This window comes from Aptenodytes patagonicus, chromosome 1, assembly GCF_965638725.1.
Source record: "Aptenodytes patagonicus chromosome 1, bAptPat1.pri.cur, whole genome shotgun sequence".
NCBI lineage: Eukaryota > Metazoa > Chordata > Aves > Sphenisciformes > Spheniscidae > Aptenodytes > Aptenodytes patagonicus.
The window spans coordinates 13,335,198-13,356,998 of record NC_134949.1 but is presented as its reverse complement, the minus strand read 5'-3'; the positions used below and the strand labels follow the sequence as shown (position 1 = coordinate 13,356,998).

The 21,801-nt window shown below is 39.6% G+C and overlaps 2 protein-coding genes across 5 annotated transcripts in view; one reads left to right on the top strand and one right to left on the bottom strand.

The window, feature by feature from the left end:
• CCDC146 (coiled-coil domain containing 146) overlaps nt 1-19,368 on the top strand; it is an 84,847-nt gene extending 65,479 nt beyond the window's left edge. The window contains exons 10-19 of the mRNA XM_076364224.1: nt 561-656; nt 1,883-2,053; nt 3,395-3,483; nt 3,600-3,764; nt 6,161-6,385; nt 7,011-7,239; nt 14,273-14,401; nt 15,955-16,092; nt 17,477-17,725; nt 18,972-19,368. Of these exons, the coding sequence (XP_076220339.1) occupies nt 561-656; nt 1,883-2,053; nt 3,395-3,483; nt 3,600-3,764; nt 6,161-6,385; nt 7,011-7,239; nt 14,273-14,401; nt 15,955-16,092; nt 17,477-17,725; nt 18,972-19,175 (1,695 nt within the window). The 3' untranslated portion in view covers nt 19,176-19,368. The remainder of the gene's footprint in view (nt 1-560; nt 657-1,882; nt 2,054-3,394; nt 3,484-3,599; nt 3,765-6,160; nt 6,386-7,010; nt 7,240-14,272; nt 14,402-15,954; nt 16,093-17,476; nt 17,726-18,971) is intronic.
• Nucleotides 19,369-19,446: 78 nt separating this feature from the next.
• GSAP (gamma-secretase activating protein) overlaps nt 19,447-21,801 on the bottom strand; it is a 48,881-nt gene continuing 46,526 nt past the window's right edge. For all 4 annotated transcript variants that reach the window (XM_076364239.1, XM_076364257.1, XM_076364267.1 and 1 more), the window contains one exon: nt 19,447-21,001. In XM_076364239.1, coding sequence (XP_076220354.1) covers nt 20,901-21,001 — 101 coding nt within the window. In that variant the 3' untranslated portion in view covers nt 19,447-20,900. The remainder of the gene's footprint in view (nt 21,002-21,801) is intronic.

The following is a 21,801-nucleotide window of genomic DNA, read 5'->3' as shown; positions in this document are numbered from 1 at the left end:
ACTGAATAAACAAATTTTCCCATAATGTACAAGAAAAAATAATACATAACTGTGTTGTTAGTTTTGACTTTCTAGAGCCTAAGGAGGAAAAATCTTACTTTAATAACTAAAAGCAAAAACTATGATATCAAATCTACACAGCTGTGAAATATTGACCCTATTAAAATCAGTGGTAAATCTATTTCTTCCTTCAGTAAGATCAGAATTTCACTCAGAAAATCTTCTGTGAACTTAGAAGGTGACATCTTTGCACAGTCGCTCTTTGTGATTATTTTTTTTAATGGCGGTTTAGTTGCTGAAAAACATAACCCTTATAAATTCAGTACTTAAACTGGGCTTTGTGAAGTTTAGTGTTTATAGTTACATTCTTAAAAGAAAAATTTCATAAACTTGGATATGTTGCTGAGGAAGTCTACTCAAGTAAGATCTCTTGGACTAGCTATTGTAACAAGACAGAAAATTCATTTCTTAATGTGTGTAACTACTGCAAACAGATTATCTGCAGTTTACATTTTTCACATCTTTTGTTTGCGTTACTTGTGCTTGGTTTATTTTTGTAGGCAGAAGCCATCCCTAAAAGTAATGGAGTATTATTAAACAGGCGACGAGAACTGCAGAAGGAAATTGAAATGACCAAGAGAAGTTTAGCTGAACAGGTGCTGAGTTCTGCTTTCTCATACTTTTTCACTATAATAGTTGGTTTTCAATCATGAGAATAAAGGGATTGTTTGAAGAAAAAATTATGGGAGTTTCTAGTTGCAGCTTTCTGGTGAGAAAACGTGATAGTATTTGTGCAATTTTAAAGACCACTTGTTTGTCACATTTAAAAAACAGTTTTTGGTGTTACTGGTCACATATTGGAAGGCAGAAAGCAAATCTACTTTCTAGATTAAGTCTTTATGAGTATCATTAACTACATTTCAGCTAGAAATATGATGGGTATAAATTTCCTTTGGATATGGCACAGTGTCTTGTTGAAACAAGGACGATTCAGCATTTGTATATTATAATTTGTCATCTTCACGGTTTTGTCATTTGTGGATGTCTGTCTGTACTCAGCACAGCCATCTATAGTGCTGAAATGCAGATGTCTCAATTATGAGAGTATTAGTACTTGCCACTACATAAATGACTTTAGAAGCAGCAATATATTTCAGACATACCTTCTTAAGATCATACCTCCTTGTCTTCTTACCCTTATATCCATTTTCTTTTTGTGCTGTCTTTGAATTTGGTAGCATTATCAGGTGGGATTCAACTTGTGTTTGAATACATACACATTCGGCATCTACATGTCACTACTTATGTATGGGATATGTATCTAATGTGCCACAATAGACAGTAACAATCTAGTCATGCAGTCAGTGGAGCCTAGGAAGCCATCCATTCACCTCCTCCTAAAGAAGTTAGCCTACACTGGGTAAAACAAATAGCTCTTTAGAGTTCACTGACTGTATTGACTGAATCTCCAACAACTCTAGGCATCTAGATACTTTGCTCTGCATTAAATATCTAAATTTGGTCTCTTAATGTGAAAGCTCAGTGTCTTCCATTGTGTAGAATGGACATGTCAAGACCTGACAATAAAGTTATTTAAAGATTATGTGGCCATAAGGAACCATTCTGCCCAGTGGGCAATAGCTGAAAGACATACTAGACTGAGGAACAGAAATGCTTCTAGGTGATAAAATATTTTGACATGTTATTATAGGGATTGTGCGTGCTGTTTCAGCTGGTATTTTAAAGCAATATTTTATTTTTTTTAAAATCCATGTAGTATGTATATATATATACTTTGCAGATAAACACAAAGTATTTCCAGCTTTGGGTTTGCCAACACTGATGCATCGATGCATAAGGAATTGAATTTAATTTTCTTTAGGAAATGATGTCAGGTATGGATGGCCACATGTTAGAGGAATGTATTGCTGAAGAAGGCCGGCTTTTCAAAGAGCAGGAAAAATGCAGAGATGAGTTATCCAGACTTGCACATCTGACTTGGCTCAAAGTTGAAGAGAGGGAACAGAAATCTAGGGATGTGCAGAAAACCCAGGTAAAAAATTATCTCATTTAATTGGAAGACTCTTCTAAAGTCAAAGCTGGTATATGGAGAAATTAAATTACTAGTGAGGAGAGCCTTATGGACTCTCATTTCCCACTTTACTTCTATCACAGCACAGGAAGCTCACGATACTGTGTTGTTTTATTGGCAATTTATGCTGCAGTGCAATAGTGTATTAAAATATCATGCCACAATTGAAACAAGTTATTTGAAAGGATATTTTCTTTCAAGCCTATGGAATAAAGAGGCAGAAAAGCAGATAGCCTCAACTGAGATTCTTGGAAGTACAACTATGTGTTTTATTTTACACATATATGGATATTAAAAGATAAACGGAACTGCTACTCATTCCAAGGAGAGGCAGCAATTTTTATTTTCCTGACACATTTCCAGGTGTAAATTGTTATATTAATGTGAAGAAAGATGGAAAGAAAACTTTTCCTACGGTCGCAGAAACTAGGACTATTCATTGGGTTTGCTGCCTGCAGTTTGCTGGCATTATAATATCATATATGTGCTGTGATGTTGCACAGTTCATACTAACTACTGCATTTGTATATGGGAACTAACTTTATGCTTCCACAATGTATGTCTGTATTCAAATAAATTATATAAGCTACCCTTCTAGCACTTTGAGGATCTTTGTCTGTCTATAAAAATAGAGTAAACAAACATGTCAGGCTTTGCACCTTCAATAAAAATCAGTCCATAAACAGATCAAAAAAAAAAACCAGTACAAAGTAATGAACGCACACACATGCCCAGAGTTGCAACCCAACATCCACCAGCTTTTTTAATACCAATCTCCTCCTCCTGATACCAGTGGGAGGCGAGAAAAGGCCTGTCCATTGAAGGGTAATGACACAGGCTATTAAAGACTGAACACAACTGAAATCAAAAGGTCCAGAGCTGTAACAAAATTCTACTCAAGCATCAGTGATTGCTTAAAAGCCAGAAAAGAATAAAAAAGAAATTTTATTTGAAAAGGTACAATTTCAGTGGCGCGTATGCCAAATAATTAGGTAGTGATGGAACTGAGAGGCTGATTAATAGAAACAGTAGAACTCCAGCTACAAGGGAACAAGCGTTTTAAGATGCAGCATCAAATTATCTACATTAATAACAGTCATTGTAAGCTTAATATACATAGAAAGACTGTGTTCTTTAATGTTGTTACAGTAAAAGCATTTCATTATAATTAGAATAAGTTCTTAGAATAATCTTGCCTTGCTGTCTTTTCCTCGTCTAAGAGGAATAGCTGTTCTGAATCATTTCTTTGAAGATATTTCTTTGATGTGTCTAAAATGCTCATGAATTCTATTTAAATTTCAGATACAACTCCAAAATATTATTAAAGAAATAAAAAGAAAGGATCTTGAAATAAGAGAGTATAAGAAGAGGAAAAGAGAAATCCAAAAACAGTAAGAAAATAATAATAATACATTAGCTAAAAAATGTCTTTTAAAGCAATTTTTATCCAAGTAATGTATGCATAAAATTATAATAATTATTTCTTTCACACTTGTCATTTCTTCAGACTCCAGGGATTTGCTAAAATGTATGATGTTATCCAAAATGAAAGGAATAAATGTGTAAATTTGGTGCACGCTGCTCAGCAGAAAGCAAGTGAAATTAAAAACCAGGTGAAATTGCTAGGAAATGAAATAGAAAAGTTAAGGAATACTGTTATAACCAAGGAAAGGTGAGTTTTAAGTAAGCTGTAGATCACAATTATAGAAATGTAAGATTAGAAAGAATCTTAAGAGATAATCTAGTCCAACTTCAGCTATGCCTATATCATCCTTGATAGTTATTATCCTGATTTTTAAAACCTGATTCAAAGACATTTAGCAACACCCGTACATAATCTGCTCCAATTTCTCCTCACCCTAACACTTCACAATTAGCTTGAGCATCACTGCATGGCACAAAGCTTTTTTGAAGTTTGTCTGGCTATTCTCTCACTTTCCTGTCCTTTGAAGGGATAAATTGTCATTGCATTTCCTTTGTTTCACAGTTCTGGAGCCTCTAGTATCTGCATTATCATGCTATTTCACTCAATATGAACAACACTGATGTACTCACACTTGCTTATCCTTAGACAAAAAGGTCCGATACATATGTGATTCCATAATAGACTGGTGCATGGTACTATTAAATGAGTCACTAGCTAGTAATGCGGCTGTCTAATTATTAAATTAGAACAAACTGGGTTTCTTGCTTCAAAATCAAATTGAAGTTTATTGGATAACGTTTATTTCAGATAAACAAAACATGGTTTCAATTTCCAGGCGATCCTAGTCAAATGAAAGGTTACAGTCACAACAAAGAGGATGAGGCAGACAGTGGGTGCATGTGACTATTTTTTCCTAGACCATTATTTAGTGGAGATGTCTTTTTGCCATCTTTTTGTCAGCCTAGTGATGATATTCTGCAATATAGACAGAACAACATCTCTGAAATCGGTAACTGGGAAAGTAGGAAGCTACTGAATAGTTAACTGTGTATGCAAAACAGCACAGCCCAAACTCAGTAGTTTAAAAGTAATTTGATTTTCCAAAACCTTTTTTTTCAGTGCCAAAAAATTGCACGACCAGGCCAAAGAATGCATTCAGGATACATTCACTCAAAGTACATTGTGAATCTCCGAGTAGCTTGATTTCAAAGTCATGCTGGAGGTACCTAGAAAAGAAGTGGAACTTCAGTGATTTAAGTGATTTTGTCAAGATGCACAAGCTGACATTTTGTGCTAAAATTTTTGAGGCCTTCCCTATTAGTAGTGAAAGGAGGCGGGGAAAAAGGCTAAGATGGTTGGTTATACATTGTCTAGATAGCAGAAATATCTAATTATTGTAGATGACCCTACTCCAGTAAAGATCCAACAGGTATTTTGATCTGTGCAAACCTAGATTGAAAACTAGCAAGAGGTACTGAATTATCAGTAATTCTCTTGCCTATGGAAAATATTTTTAATCCCAGTAGTTGACTTTAGTATCATAGTATCACTGACTTAACTGCAACCTACACAATTTGGAGGACAGAGTATCAGTCCAAAGAAGAGAAAGTTTTTCCAGAAAACGTTTAATAACACATTGCATTTCTGCAATACTGTCATGCTTTCAGTCTGAAACTTGCTTTACAGAAGTTTAATTCAATTCAGTAATACCCTGTGGAACTGGAAAGTGTTACACAGATGGGGGAAATGAACCAGAAAGAAGCTCACCGCTTTATACAGAGTAATTCAGCAATGCAATGATGGAGCCTACGAGGGGAGGCAGGATATTTCATCTGCAGTTCTGTATTTTAACAGGAGACTATGCTTCTCCTTTCACTACTTCTTTTGTATGTTTTTGTATGAATATCTCCCCAGTGTAGATAAAGTAGTGATCCTTGATCAGAAGTGATACTTACCACAATCGGATGCAGTAACTCTAAGTTCCATGTCATGAGCAAATGAATGATCCGTGTGGCAACAAGAAGCTGTATTTTAGGTGAGGGACCATCATCTAGTGGCAGCAAGGTCGCTGGAAATAATGAGTTCTGTTCTTCATTTTTATGGGTCTATAATGTGATCTTGTCACTAACCTTTCATTGTGATTTTTTTTTTCTCATCTGTCAAACAGGGAAACCTGATAATTTTCTTTCTTGTGTGAACGTTGTGATACATTGTTTTATAAACAATAAACTTGGAGACCTTTGAATCGCAACCACAAAATTATTTAAATACCACTCTTCAAATAGGAGGGCAGGATTTCTACACATTAAGACTTTGCATCACAGTTTACACTTCTGCTCTTGAACTTTATTTCTTATGTCCCCTTGGGCTACCCAGTGGAGAAGAAAAGAGCTGTAGTGCAGTGCTCCGTTTATAGCATTTTTTTGGGGCCATAATCCAGTTCTCTTCAAGCTGGAAAGAGCTTGCAGAGAGAAGCTGTTCTCAGGGTGTCTTTCTACTTCTTGTAATGCTTCTGTGAAGCAGAGTGACATAGAAGATCCTTTGTGTATTTGAGGAATTAGTTTAAGCTCTGCTTTTAGTTGCTGAAATTGCTTTCAAACTGAAAGGACTAAAAACTTTCCTACTTTTCTGTTATGTTAAAGAAAATTGCAGAAACAACATCTGAAGAATACAAATAATGCAGCAATTACAGACAGTCTCAAAAGTGATTATTGCAAAATTGTACAAATCATGCATGAGATGAAAGAAAAGAAAAAGCAACAGTGTCTGGATCTTGAGAGGCTTGCCAATACGGTCACCTGCATTGAAGAGGAAATTGTGCAGCTACGCAAAAAATATGAAAGGGCTATTCAGCAACAAAATGAGAGGTATACATGTAAATTTGATGTAATATAGGTTTAATTTTGGCATTCATGAATCAACAATATTTTTCAACTTTTGAGCCCTCCAAATTAGGAATACTAAAAGACTGCCTCACTACAATGTTTCACTAAACAGTCTGCCTCACTGCAATGTCGGGGCTGCTTTGCATTACGCAGATGTTTTTTCTCCATTGGAGATGATGTTCATTCTTCAGAACTAGTATTAAAAAATATGGCAGATTGGCTACTGAACGCCTTGAGAGCTTGTAGCCTCCTGCTCTGTTTGTGCTTTGTGCGCAGATAAGGTATAAAAATGCAGAAGATGTAAGGCTCCCTGATCATGTTAATCCATTTTTAAAAGAATGCTGTGGAAGGCCAGAAGAGCTTTTAAAATTATATGAGAGACTAGATCAGCCTTTGCAATTGTTTGTTCTCTGATTTTCACATTGTAATTATTTTGTTACCTGTTTAAAATGTTGTCATGATATTAAAATAATATTTGTGAATCCTTGGTACATTTTCCCAGATTATTACTATCTTTCAAGGTTGCCGGTTATGTTCTTGAATGGAATACATTGAATATGAGTCAAATTTTTTTAAATTTTACTTTTTCATTTTGGGCTTATTGCAGTGGTCTTCTGCTCAGAAATCGAGAAGAAGAACTATGCATTTTATATGAAAAAATAAACTTGCAAGAGATGTTATGTAGAAATGGAGATATTGAGATGCAAGTTATGGATGAAAAGATCAGATTTCTGAAGCTGAAGGTAGCTGAGAAAAAGAGACAGATTAAATTGTGGTTCAAAGCACTCCCGGTGAAGAATGCCCTGGATGCACATCTGGTGGTACTTCAGATACAGGTTGGTGGGAAAGAAAGCCTTTTTTTGGTTTGTATTTTTCTGTATTTTAAAACTTAGGGTAATTTCATAGACCAAAAAAATGTCTTGATGTACAAGGCTTATTGAAACAGAAAGTTCAGTAATACACCTGTCTAGCAAAGCACTGATGCATGTTTGTAACTTCAGATGTGTGAGTTTCTATGCTTTTGTGTAACTGGCTGATACATTTTGTTATGCACATGCCAAATGCTTCCTGGGTATGGAATCTCAGCTAACCCTCCCCACAGCCTGAAATGTCAGTATGACTAAGCTGGAGAATGAGAGTCATGGGGAAAAAATGGGAGTGTAGATAAAATTTGTTAAAACTGTATTGATGGGGGTAGCTGGAGGAGCGGGAGATATACTTAGCTCTTCAAATTTCTAAAATAATAACTCAATTCACACTTGACCCTGAGCCTACTCTGGAAACTCTGCTGCCTACAATGATAGAATCCACATATATTTTCTTCTACACAAAAACAGTGTAAGTTTTAGTTCTAGTTACAACATGACATTAAACAACTAACATACTGCAGTGTTCATCATTGTTTGGGACATTCTTTCCTTGCTTTCTGAAATGGCTCATTTACTTTTGACCTTATCCCCAGATGGTAATTTTTTCCATACATATTCTGTTAGTGTCTGCACAAAATCATAAATTAGGGTGTACTATTGCCATTTGTAATTGCGTCGATGGGAGCTGCGACTCACTGTTAAATAGTGCTTGCACTTTTCTGTTACTTCTGGTCTTTTAAAGAAATTGTATGCTCTGCTAAAAGAATAAAATGTTGTACAATACCTTATGCAAATTGTACCCCGAAGAACTTTACAGTGCCGTTACATATTTAAACGATGAATGAAGGGAGTATGAAAAAAAGATGATAGACTGAAGAAAAAAAAAAAAAAGAGATGTTTTCAGGTAAGATTTAGAATGAGACTGAGAGTCGCTGAGTCAAATACAGTAACAAAATGCAGATGATTTTTGTGAACTGACAGTCAATCATGAAACTTTGATTTTTCTGTTCTGCATTCCTAAAACTTTCTCCTTTGTTATGATGGTTCATGTGAAACCTGAAGTCACCATTAAAGGGAGGCTATTGTTACAGGTGCTTTAAATCTTTTTGCAATATTGACATAAAAAGTAGGGAAATACAGAGTGGTGCGATATTACAGATGGAGTAGTCTTAATAGATGTTCCCAAGTCAGAGATTTTCCAGGGAACAATGGCAAATAACCAGTTACCAGCCTTTAAAATGTAACTAGATACTGTGGGTACTGAATGTTACGTAGTTCAAACTGGCCATTAACCCAGCCATCTCCTTATGCTCAACCATTCTAGCATTAATACTCTTCCTCCCACCACCAATAGCCATTATGTCTAGTGAGAAACAGTTTCAAATTGTTTGGTTTTATCTCCATGATTTAAATAAAAGCCATAAGCCTGAGTCTGAATTCTGGTGTTGGTGCCAAATTCAGAATGCTAATTCCTGTACCCATTACAGATTTGGCCCCATGTTGAAATCTGACTCGGCATCTGTTCAGTTATGATGTGCAAAGGATCTTACGGTAATGATCATTCGCACAAGCCTTTGACTTGATGTGGTGAATACAGATCTAAATCACTTGTGTTGTCTATGAAACCAACCTCTGACACCAAGCTGAAATCTGAAGAGGTGGTAACGGGAGCTCCCTTTCAACTACCATTTGTCTATCTTTCAATTTAGATAATTATAAACGTTCAGAGAGAGGATCAGTGCACCACAGGACACTGAAACCCTGATTTCTGTCAGAGGCCCTTAGACCTCCTATAATGGAGACCGTAAATCTCGTTTCTGAGTTCTCCTCTTAGTTTTTATTTCTTCATTCTGTTGCGACCTTGTATAGGAGCCAGCGTGCCTAACCTTAACTTTGTGTTAGGAGCCCACAGAACAAATTATTCAGGTAAGTGAACAAGGTCTCTTGTTGGGTGGAAAGAGTTGGGTGCCTTTGCCTCCAGAGGGAGATGCTGATAACCCTACTTAGGGAGCACAATATTCCTCTTGGAGGTCTTTATCCTCAAGGCACCTACCTCTCCCTATCGATTTGAATCATGTGAGAAGGATGCTTCAAAAGGCTCCTACATTTGAAATACAGTTTAGACCACTTGAATTAGGCAGGCTGAATCCTGTACCCAGACCTCTTAAATTTTATTCTTCCCTTTTTCCTACCCTTCCTGTCTCCTTAAGTCTTGGGTATTTTTCAGACTTTGTCATCTTATTCTTACCTGTACTATTTTCCTCCTCTCCTGCATTTCCCAACCTTCCCATTACCCCAGAACTTTTTTCCATTTTCTCCCTCCACAGGTGAATTAAACTTTCTAGTATTGAATGCTGACTGATTTTCCAACAACAGATATCCGTCATTGGTTATACTTGAAATATATAGAGAGAAATCTGAAAGGAAAACAAGATCCAGTCTCACAAAATAGAAAAAGTTTCAGTATTTGTTGTTTGTTTGCATTTGACTGAGATCTTTTGACTTTTTTAGAGACACTGTTTGAACGTAAGTCTCGCATATTCTCAACAGATGCTTTAATCATCACCAAATCAGCTGTTCTGAGATGGGATATCCATTTCTGTTAGAGATATACTCTTGGAATAGATGGATGAATGAGTACATTGTATTCAATAGGCTCCAGAAACTGACCCTGTATCTCGGTGGCTGTGGTAGCCATTGGGAAGAGGAAAAGCACAGGTCAGGGCTCTGTGCCAATTCAGGAAGAACAAAAATTTCACCTGGGTCTCCTATACTCCTGTACTTCCTTTATCTGACACAAAAAATACCTAAGAGAGGTGGTTTTCCCTGGGCATAAAACTATGTAACTTTTAATTGGGACTGCACATCAAGGGACTGTTCCGCTGACTGAAATGACCCGTGAAAACTAATCTGCCTTCATGCATCAATGAGAAATACTTCGCATTAATCATTAATTAGTCCAACATGTAGACCTGCTGAGCTGTCAAGACGCTGTAGATGTCAAGACTTTCATGCCTCAGAGTTCAACTAACGTAACAGGGACCGACAGTTTCATTGAGGCATTTGGCATCAACATTTATCCAGCTTTTAATATAACCCCAATAAAGTCTCCAGACTACATCATCACAGTCATAGAAAAATGGGGCTAGTAGAGAGGTAAAGAGTTTATCCAGGCAGTCCTGCTCCTACTCCGGCATAGGACTGCCTGTCATTCCTGAGCGGGCTAAGCTGTGCTTTCAAACCGCCACTGGGAAACTCCAGTTTCCCCAGCGAGCTATCCCAGTGCTTCCTTAACAGTGGAAAGGTTCTTCTTAACCGTTAGCCTGGATATTTCTTGCTGCAGCGTAAGCCTATTGATTGGTATTCTGTCCACCAGGGACATGACAAACAGATCATTCTCTTGCTCCCTGCAACAACATTTCATGTTACTGGAAGACAGTGAATCATGTTCCTCTCCCATCCTTTTGCTAGGCTACACAACCCTGTTCCTTCATTCAGCCCTTACAGATTTTTCTTAGATCATTCTTTTTTTGCATTTCTTTTATTTTTGGCAACTTGGTCTTTATTTTTCTCAAGGTGCAGTGCCTAATATCACTGGCTGAGAGTGAAAGGATTCTTTCAGGCTTCTTGCAGGTTACATTCCTGCTTATGTGTCCCCGTACGATGGTAGCCTTTCTTGCAACATGACATATTGATTCATCTTCATGCAAATGTATGTAACAACCAGACCCTTTTTTAGAGAAAGGGTATCTAATCAGTTGACCTTTATTCTGTATTTGTACAGGTAATTTTTCCTGCCTACATGTAGCACCTTGCATTTGTTATTTAATATTACCTCTTTTGTTCAGACCTTTTTTCAGATCAAGGTAATTTTGAACTTGAATCTTCTCCTCCAAAAAGTATTTGCAGTCTCTCTGAGCTTAACCTCATTCTACTGATGTAGTACTTACCTTATATTTTTGTGAAGACTCTGTTTCCTTAGCTTGTTTATGAGAATGTCATATGAAACAATAGCAAAGCCATGTAAAAATCAATATGTATGATACCTACTATTTGTCAACCGCACAAATGTTAAATTATCATAGTAGGAAATTGGGCTAGCTTGCCATCACTCAACACACCGGTGTTGGCTGTTATTCATACCCTTTTTCTTTTCTAGCTACCTACAAAGAAAGCTTAATCATTTGTTCCAGATTTATTCTTTGGGAAGTGAAGATAAGTTATCTATAGTTCCATAGCTCCTTCCCCCCCCCTTTTTAAAAATAGGTATGATATTTACCTTTTTCTAGTGCTCTACGTACCTCACCTACCTTCTCTGAAATTTGTAAAATAAGCAGCAGACCTCCACTTCTTCAGACTGGTCCCTTTATCTAGGCATGTGTTCCCTCTCGGCTGTTCGTCCTTCAACACTTCCTCCTGACTGTTTACAATCAAACGTAGAACAGCCTCTCTTGCAGAGCCTCCTCCTATCCCCTGTATCAAATCCACTCCAAGAAAGAAGGGTCTTTTTTGGCTTTAAGACTTAGAATCTCTTAGAACGCAGATAAACACTGCAAATTAGGAGAAAATAAAGATGCCTATAGTATTTAACATGAAACTTTTAATGGATTTTTTTTTCGGGTTTGGACAGTGTTTTTTCTGCAAGTCCTTCTTCTCTAAAGTAACAATTCAGTCCTGCAAAATTTTACTTGGTGAGCTGTCCCTAATCTCATTAAGGTACCACTGCCTCCAACAAGGCATTTTCACCTGAGTTAGTGGTTAAAATATTTGGCCCCAGATTATGAAACATTACTGGAAGCATAGCTGCATCCTGTTGTTTGTGCTGGTCCTGCTCTTACGTTCTTCCGCTCTGTGTATTATTTGGCTTGAGTTTTTGTTGTTTATAATTAAAATAAATAAAGCTCTCAGCACCCCTGAAACTAGTTACACACTGAATGGCATTCATTTTAAACCGAATCATGATTTGACAAGGAAATTGTTCATTACAGTTATTTAGGGTTTTTACTTTGCCTGTTCTCAGCCAAAGTGTGAAAGAAAGAGCTGCATGATGCTTTTTCACCAGAAAAAGAAGTATTTAAGACAAGTGTTCTGGTAATGTTCCATTATCACCTGAGAAGATCTGTCAGTTTTCTCTTTTCCAGTTAAACATGACTTGTTAACTTCCAGTGAACAAACCCCATCCCTGTAGCAACATCTAAATATTTACTTTGTCTTTTTGCTGGCTGTTCATAACTTTAAGAGCCAGTGACCACTTACTTCCTTAATGATAGCATCACCTGCAATTGATGGTTAGCATTTATAGCAACTTACTCGGGTTATGTCATGTCAGTGCTAATAGATGAAGGTTGGAGTGACTATGTGCTGATGGATGGCCAGGTGCATAACAAAGCACAAAACCCCACCACTGTCAGTCTTGCAAGTCCAAGCATGAAGAAATGGTCCCGGTCACTCCTTCAGTGAGTATTTATGCAAAGCATGGGTGTCCATCTAGTGTATTCTGGGAAGCGTTATTGCATGGGAAGGTCTCACATCGGAAGGGTCAGGGAACACCTGCCTCTATAGGTCCCCAGAGTACCACATTGCTCCGTGTCACCACTGAGTCACTTCAGGACACATGCACAGAACGTAGGAAACTTAGATGCCTATAGGGATGAGACCTTTAGTGCTAACCAGCGGGAAGAAGGACTTTCAGATTTACCTTGCAAGCAAACTGTCAGGCACTTGCATCCTTCCTACATCCCTAAATGGACCCTCTGGGTCAAACAGAAGATTGTAGGAAATAAAGGAAGACCTCCCACCTCAAACGTTTGGTGTATTCCTGAGGATAAAAAAAGTAGCCTGAGGACAAAGCAGGAGGTGGGACTCAATTTCTGGCAGACAGCAGGGTTTGCTTCCATCCTGCAACTGTCACACTCTTGTCTCCTTAAAAAAAAAATTAAAAATGGCTCATAATCCTTTGCATTAACCCTCTCCCCCCAGCACAAGGAAACCTTGTCTGTTAGCACTAAGTCTGCGGGATCAAACTCGGGGGGTGAGTTAGGCAGGGACGTGCTGCTGCTGAGTCCCAGAGGAGCCCCAGGCACCCACCACTGCCCCCACGCAGCCGCCTCCACCACTGGAGGTGCCAGCTCAGCCGGGCTGCAGAGACCTGGGGAGGGGGGAAGGAATCAGGCGCCAGTAGGGGCTCCCACCCTTCCCGGTGCTCCTCTCCCTCCTCAGGATGGAGCCGTAGCTGTGGCGGGTCTCAGCTCGCTGCCCAGCCCCAGCGGCTGTGCTCCATCCCCCCCGCTGGCTAACAGCAGCTGTGGAGGGTGGCCCTGAGCCCACCCCGTTATGGCCCAAAGGACATGATTTGGTACGAACCATCTGAGGCTTTTCATCCAGCCCACCAGCAGACGCTGAAGAGGGTATCAGCCCCTAGGACAGCCTTTTTCTGACTTACCAAACGTGATGAAAATCATCCTCCGCTCCAGGGCTCTTGTCGTGGTACCTGGTGGCTCAGAGAAAAAGCCTCTTCCATGTGGCAGCATTATATATACACAATTTCAGGTGGTTGTGTTGCACGTGGAGAAGGAGTCAAGGGAACAAGCATTCAAGACAGTTAAACCACTAATAAGATGAAGCTGATTTGTATTTGTGCATTATAGGGATGACTTTCTGTGACACCATCTACTGTTTTTTCAAATTCCCATTCATTAGCAATAGGACAGGAGAATGACAGACATCCACCTCTGGTTTCGTACAGAAATGTTTCCCAGCCTTTGACCAGTATCGTTTTGTTTAGTCCTACACCGCCCGAGCATCCCAAACGTCTCCCAGCAAGGCTGGAGTCTTGCTTCCAAGCCCAGGAGTTGGCAGTGCAGCCACCCCAGCCGCTTTAGTGCAGTTCTCCTGGCGTAAATCAGACACACTGAGACCTTCCATCTCTGGTCATGTAGTAATAACGGGGCCTTTGGCTTCTTGTCTGAAAAAATAACCATGGTGGCTTTTTGTTTGCTAGCATTCCCAGTGCAAGGACAGGATTAAATGGATGGAGGAAATCTTTGCTGACCCCACGAATGAGAGTAGAAAGCGAGACGTGGGAGGGAAGGACCCATCTCCACCTGAGCTGCTAAAAAAGATTGAGCAGGTAACATCACCTCACGTCACAAGCTCTCACACTATGATTGACCTCTTTTAGAAAAAGCAAATGGTATCTTTTATTTTTAAAATAAACTTTCTGTAAAAGGAATTAAAATAATTATGATTGGCTACTGGGAACTCCAGCCCAGTGTCTGCTTTCCAGGACAACCGCATGTGGGACATTTTGACTTCTTCCAGCAAAGCCTGGAGAGCAGGAGCAAAACACGGGCTCTGTGCGGTACACCTGGCTCCGCAGCATCCTCTGCTAGCTGGTCCATTCGCATCGCTGGCACTTCAATGCAGACCCTCCTGCTTCACTACGGGAAGGCACAGAAAAGGCAGCGGAGGGAAAGAAATGCAAAATAATAAACCGCTAATGAACGAACTTGTCATTCTTCTGCAACCGGCTATTAGCTGTTCCACCACAATGCTCAGGCTGTGAGCTGGAGGCAGTCCCACGACCCTCTTAACAAAGTCTGCATACGTGACATAGGATCAAGCAAACATCCTTCTCAGGCTTTGGCTTTGCTGCTTTGTTTCCGTGCTGAACAGGGAGCCACAGAACAGATCTTCATGGAAGAGGCAGCCAAGCAGCTGCACGCCTGACTGCAGCACTGCCAGTGACTGCCAGAGGAGGCTTCAAAATGAAGCATGAGGTCCAATATAAAAGCCAATTTCAGGGCACCTCCTGTATGGCATATGTGGGGAAGGTAAAGGAATGGAATGAGCAACCATGATATTTTTGTCTGTCCCATTTATAGGGGCACAAAACTCCCTCCCGCTGTATTTAATGTTTGGGCAGGATTCACACAGGACTGTGAAGGTATTAGGGTACTGGCGAGCTCGGAGCAATACACACCTAAGTCCTCCTTTTGAAATCCAGTTTGTAAGGATTTACCATGAACACTTCTGCTTGAATTACTTGAGCTTTTTGCTCTACTGTCCCATATTCCTTGACAAAAGGGAACTCTGCCTAGCCAAGCAGGCTACAATACAGCCCCCTATTACCAACCCGCACATTAAAAAGCCGGGTTTCTTGGAGTCGTGAGAGAAGTTTAAATGTTCTCTTTCAATCTCCTTATGATTTTAAAGTCCTTTTAGTTGCACAGTACTCTCTTTTTTAGTCTTTGGAGCCCATACTTTCTTTTTTTTTTTTTTAGCAGCAGGAGGGAAGAGGTATTGAAAGCAAGAGCTGAAACCTTATTATGGCATGACTCAAGGAACTAGAAGATTAAGAAAAAAAAAATCACTAGAAAAAAACGCCATTGCTGTCAAGAAAATCACAGCAAGGCAGTAATAATGTTGGTGTAACCCCCTGCCCCCCAAAAGGGCCCGGTCTGATACGGAAGAACCGTACGACTGACAGCAACCAACTGAACAAACTTTGGCCTGATACTTGGCAGAGAGGGTGAAAATTTTGAGAAAACTGATGTTGAAGTGATTATTTATGGCTGTTCACTGGTTATTATTTCAGCAGCTCTCAAAGCAATCACAGCAACACCTTGTGTTGCACCTTCCCCTGTCGTTTACCTACACCCTGTATACTCCTTCTTGCTGCAGTTAGAGGTAGAGCTGGTGCAGAAGGAGGAGAAGTTGCTGGAGACAGATTTTCTCTACGAGCATGTTTCCCGGCTGACGGACAGAATCCGTGCCACGGCAGAGAGCGGGAAGCAGGACACGCTGCTGTTAGCTAAAAGGGTAAGAAGGGCATTGCACGCTCTGCTTGCTGGCCTAACACAAAATGAAATAGTATCTGGGCAAGAGGTAAGGTGACTCACTTGCAAATTACAAAACTAGTTGCTGGAAATACTGATAGGCAAATCATATGTTAGTCCTCAGAAATTATAGACATTTAGCAGTAACTGTAATATAGCCATAGCAAGAGCATTAGGTAAGCGTACTTTCTTTTTGAAAGAAAGTTGCATCACGAATAGTACCTTTCACCAAAATATAGGATTAGTTATTTCTCAGGTTGAGTGCTTAGAAATTTGGAAGAATCCTCCTTTTGCGTGTGTACTTAACAGCCCTTCCACAACAAACACGTTATGGATAAAAGGAAATAGGGAAAAACCAGGTAAGTTCTATACCCCTCCAACATAGAAAAAGCTAAACTTGCTATCTAGCTCAAAGTTTCTTTGTTATTTAGGTAGGGACAACCACCGGAAAGAAGTATCATTTTCAGTACAGTTACTTTTATATAATAATAGCTATTTCCTTTTAATTGCCAGTAATACTATTTGGGGAAGCGCAAAAATCCTCTCACCCCCACCTCCTTAATGAAAAAGCTCCAAATAGAGCAGAGCTGAGTGAAAGAGAAAAAACCCGCAATGTAATTATTGTAAAACAAGGCCAAGGTTGATTTTTTTTTCCTTAGGTGTTCGGTTTGGCACTTGGAAATGCTTAAACCAAAACACAACTTTACAGCAAATCTTTAATTTTCCACAGAGAAATAACATGGCTGTTATTTGGGTTTGTAAAATTATGGCCACAGGCTAATAACCTACTGTAAAAATGGCAGCGTGCCAAAAGTTACTCCAAGTGCTCTGACTCTCCCAATTCCCTATTAGTCACTTTAAAAGAGTATTTGAGTTTTGGAGTTTTTTCTTTAAATCGCCTCCAGTCAGACTCAAGGATTCCTGTCCCGTTCCTTTTCTGTTCATCCCCCTGCCAAGGATAACTTCACAACCTGCAGCCCTGCTGCGTCCGTGTTATCACACAATCATCTTGTAAGGATGGGGCTTATTACACCTTTAGTACAAAGTCAATGAGAACGGGCGTACCAGGCCTTTGAGGGCAGTGGGAGTTTTGCTATTCAGCTGAAAAGGGCAGGAGGTAATTACAAACCTGCCTTTCTGTATCTTGTATTGGAGTAAATGTGACTTTTTACGCCACCAGTTTCTGTAGTTCTGAGTGTTCACAGAAACGCCCGTCCTGTTTCATTGTCATTTTCAAGTATGGAACTATTTTTTAAAACCAAGTCAAGCTGGACTTGTTTTCACGTACCTAATGCTGGCCGTGACACTTAGGTAAGTAAGTGTCTAAAGGCAAGCCCTAACTAAAATGTAGTTGTTACTTATTCCAGACAAACGAACTGCAGAAGAAGATAAAGGACAGAACCCAGAAGATGATGGCTCTTGTTGCAGAGCTATCCATGAAGCAAGCACTTGCCATTAAACTCCAGCAGGAAGTGAGAGACAAAGAACAATTTTTGATGACTGTTTCATCAAGGCTAGACCAAGGCCTTCCCCCTCCCAAAGAAACAGAAAATGAATGGTTGAAGATACTACGCAATGAGAAGATGCAAAAAGAAGCAGCCGAAGCCAGAGCTAAAGTAAGTTTTTGCCATATGTTGCAATTAGATCTTCAGCCCCATCTTTTCACTGCTCTAGCTTGGCTTTCCAAAAGAGCTGTGCTAGCTCAGTGTGGCTGTTCACTGCCCAACACGGAGCTGCAGGAGCCAGTGGAGATGATGGTGCAAAGACAACTACAGAAGTGGTACGCTGTGGGTTTGGGGAGCTTTAACTGCAGTCGGGCACACCACTTAGGACCGGTCATTGAATCTTAAGGAGAGAACACATTACACTAAAAGGAAGACTGACCTTCAATTGTTAAGTAATTTGTGTGACCATGTTTTGGGAGGATGGGCGAGATAGCTATCAGTGAAGTATTGCTTTCCATTTGATTTCAAGGTAAAGCTGCAAAAGGTGGGGTGTGGTGTTCAGGAAAAATAAGTTTAGCGTCTTCCACATACCAGGCGCAGCGAACATCAGATCAGAAGCAGCAAGAAATCAGATTGCTGGGCAAGAAACTGAGGGTAGGTAGGGCAGCGTATCAAATAGTGCTTCAAATTCTACCCTGCTGGATACTACGCCTCCTTAGTTGAGACCATCAGCGATCCCTGAGCAGAGAGCTCCCAGAGAAGAAATCGTCTAAGAGTGAGATGTGTATACTGAGGGAACTCTCACTGATGGGAAATCAGCTTTGCTATATGAATGCTTTAGCTGATCACTCCAAGGGAATCTGAAAGGTGCACAAAGCTGGGAGAGGAATACACTGTGCATACACTTGAAGAACTTGAAGTCACACAGAAGTGCTGCAGTAAAACTGATTTAGAATAAGAAACTTCTCTGTCGTTAACACTTCTCCTCATGCTATGACTCAGTTTCCTTTCAGTGCGGTGGATACAAGCTCACTGCAGTAACTCTGTTCAGGAACAGCTGCTGTCAGCATAAATACAGCCACGTTTTGAAGCATCAGAACGATTATCCCATTCCCGAGATGTTCTGTGCACACTTATTACAACTCTTATAAGTTCATCTAATCTGTTTTCTTCACAAATAACAAAAGCATTACAGGCTCAAACTGCATGCTATTTAAAAGGACAAACTCACATCTACGTGGTCAATAACTCACGCTTTCCTTTCAATGAACACTTAATAACCCTCTGGGTTTCCTGATCTGCTAAGGATTAGACTAATGGTGTTTCCTTCATTAGGCATTCTGTACATTGGCTCAGGAGAGTACCGGAGTTTTAACGCGTATAATCACTAAGTGATCAAACTGTGTTTCTTTCACAGCATGCTGCAGAAGAGGAACAAGCTGCAGTGCCCGGCTGTGTCCACACGACAGCTGAACAACGCCCAACCGCCTACATCCCAGATGATGAATACAGCCTCCCACTGCCCCGGCCCTACGGCGCTCTGGCTCCTTTCAAACCAAATGAACCTGGTTCAAATATGAGACATTTCAGAAAACCTATTGTAAAGCCAATTGAAATCTGAACAGACAGCACCTAGAGCAGGAGAGGCCATTACCAGTTGCTGAATCTCAAGGGTCAATAGCACTGACACCACACTGAAGGAATGTCCCTTAGTGTTTAGCCAAATTCCATACTGAAAACAAAGCCGTCGTTAATGCCAGAAGCACAGCTAAATGTCAGTGATACAAGGTCCCTTCTCCTGGCCAGGAGGAGCCTGGTATCCCAAATGCAGTGCAGTATTTTAAAGCGTTGAGAAAAATAAGTGATCGTCATACTACGCTTATTTTTTTCCAGGTGAAGTTTTATTGCATCTGATTATATTTGATAATACATTTCATTAAAACGAAAAGGCTAGAAAATCTTCTCTTGTTGTTAATATAATACCAACAAAGTCCCCACCGCTTATACAAATGCGCCAACATAGCTTTCTGCAGTCTGGGATTGAGTTTACGCTTGCCAGACAAATTTTAATTATATTGAGAAAAATATTCCTTCCCTCTGTGCAGTTACTGAGAAAGCTAAAACTCTTGCTCCACTGATGGCAGTGACAAGGGAGTGACCATGAACTTGCCGAGTCACTCCTGAGAACTGGATCTTTTTATTTCACTGGTTAGGAACAGGAAGCAGTAGTGGAAGCTGCTCAGAGAGATTATCAGAGGTTGCTACTGAAAACCTCCAAAATCTATCAAATCGTCATGAGTTTCACTAGTTTGATAGTCTGAAACTTTGACGAAGTTGTTTTTAAATCCAGTAAAGACTGCAGAAATCCCGTATGTCAGAACTTCAGATTTTCTCTGCATAGCAAACCACTATTACTATTTTAAATTAATGTCACTGTTCAGAACTTAAAAAAAACCCAAACAACACTGGTTCAGTTATATATAAATAAAAGTTGAAAATGAAGGAAAAAACCTCCATCATTTCTTTTTCAAGCTGAGGTTTGAACTGTAACACTAAAAGTTGTAAGGAAAGAATTAAGTAAAACTCTGTCCAAGTCACCGTTACGGTCAATTTCTAGAGAACTTCTTTCTTATCCTGTATTGCTTACACTACAGTGTACATATCTTAAAAAAACAAAACAAAACCCTGTCACATGCAGTTTAAGAAGATTATATTTTGTGCTAATTACAAAACTGAACATATTAGAATCCAACTCCAGAGGCAGAAGTACCGTAAGATAACACGTGACCACCACAAGGAATGAATACGTCATTGCTGATGCATTATATACAGAGACCGATTCATCACTTGTTATTCTTACCTGCTTCACATAAACACACCAAGAAATCGTTTTATTAATCTAAATGAGTAAACAGTTACCCGTTTCTTGTTACTGTACAATACAACTGGACTACCTTTTCCAGGATTGTCTGTCTTGTTAAAATAACTGACGTTAATACCAATTTTCCCAGCGTGTTTGGATACGCACTGTAGTTCCACTTAGTTGACCACTTCAACATGAAACAATGAAACCAGAGGTATCTTTCATTGGAAACCTGGGCTTGTGTCAGATGAATTTGCCTAGGATTTATCTAGAAGTCAGTGTTTCCAGCCTTAATACGTTGCACCAAACAATATTTTGAGTAGCTTATGTCAGTCACGGTGGCTACACAAAACTGCAGATTATTTGGAAAACAACATGACATTTAAGTTTAAAACAAACACAAAAACCCGTTGGTTGCACGCTTCTTTGTGAATACTTTTATGTAAGAGTACCACAGTTAGCTTTGTTCAACAGCATGTTATTTCAGGAATATTTGAGGCCCAAAAGCGTCATAGTGTGTTTGAGTGCTGTTTCCTCTACAAATCTTACATTAACATGACCTTGGTTTTCATGTGGTTGCACACCTAGAAAAACATAGCGAGAAAGTCAGTGTTTGCAAAGTCGTAAATGTTCTTGTACACTCAGTCCTGCAGTCTATTAAACCTCTTCACCTACAGTACTGAAAGACAAGGTAATAGATGGACCTGCGTTTTCATTTACCCAAAATAAATCCCTACAGCTGTCCGTGGAGTCATTTGGATGCTCACCCGTGGCAGGAACTTTCCTGTTAGCAGGCTATAAGCAAAGGACGGACCATCTCTGGAGGCCGCTAGGGATTTCCATGCTAATTCCACACTGGAAATCCAAAACAAGATTTAAGCACGGTGGCTATGTTTCTGCTAGTACATAAAATGCACCAGGGCACATTCTCATATGCTTCTATATGGTTGAACTCTTTTTCCTCCCCAAATGGGATGATATCCATACATGGACAATCCTGTTTTAGCCTTCAGGTCCTTATCCTGACTTTATTTTATTAGTATAGGCATAGCCAGTAACACTAAAAGTATCATGCTTCCCTTAACGCACCTTGCTTTTTCAGTGGAATTAAAAAATCTTCAGATGCTTAGGTTTGCTGCATGAAGCAAGTGCCCTAACCAATTTGAATTTAATGTCAAAAAAAAGGAACAGCGCTGAAATAAAAAGTGCCTGTTACTTCAGAGCACCTCCTAACCTAGTGATCTGGGTACTCTTCTCTGAGGGGGAAGATCTGATTTTGGTTGCCCCTTAGGCACCATACTGTATAAATAAGGAACAAGCCCTTCTCCCCATTTGAACACAGAATAACTGCCACCACCACGCTGTACATGAACAGCGCTTCACT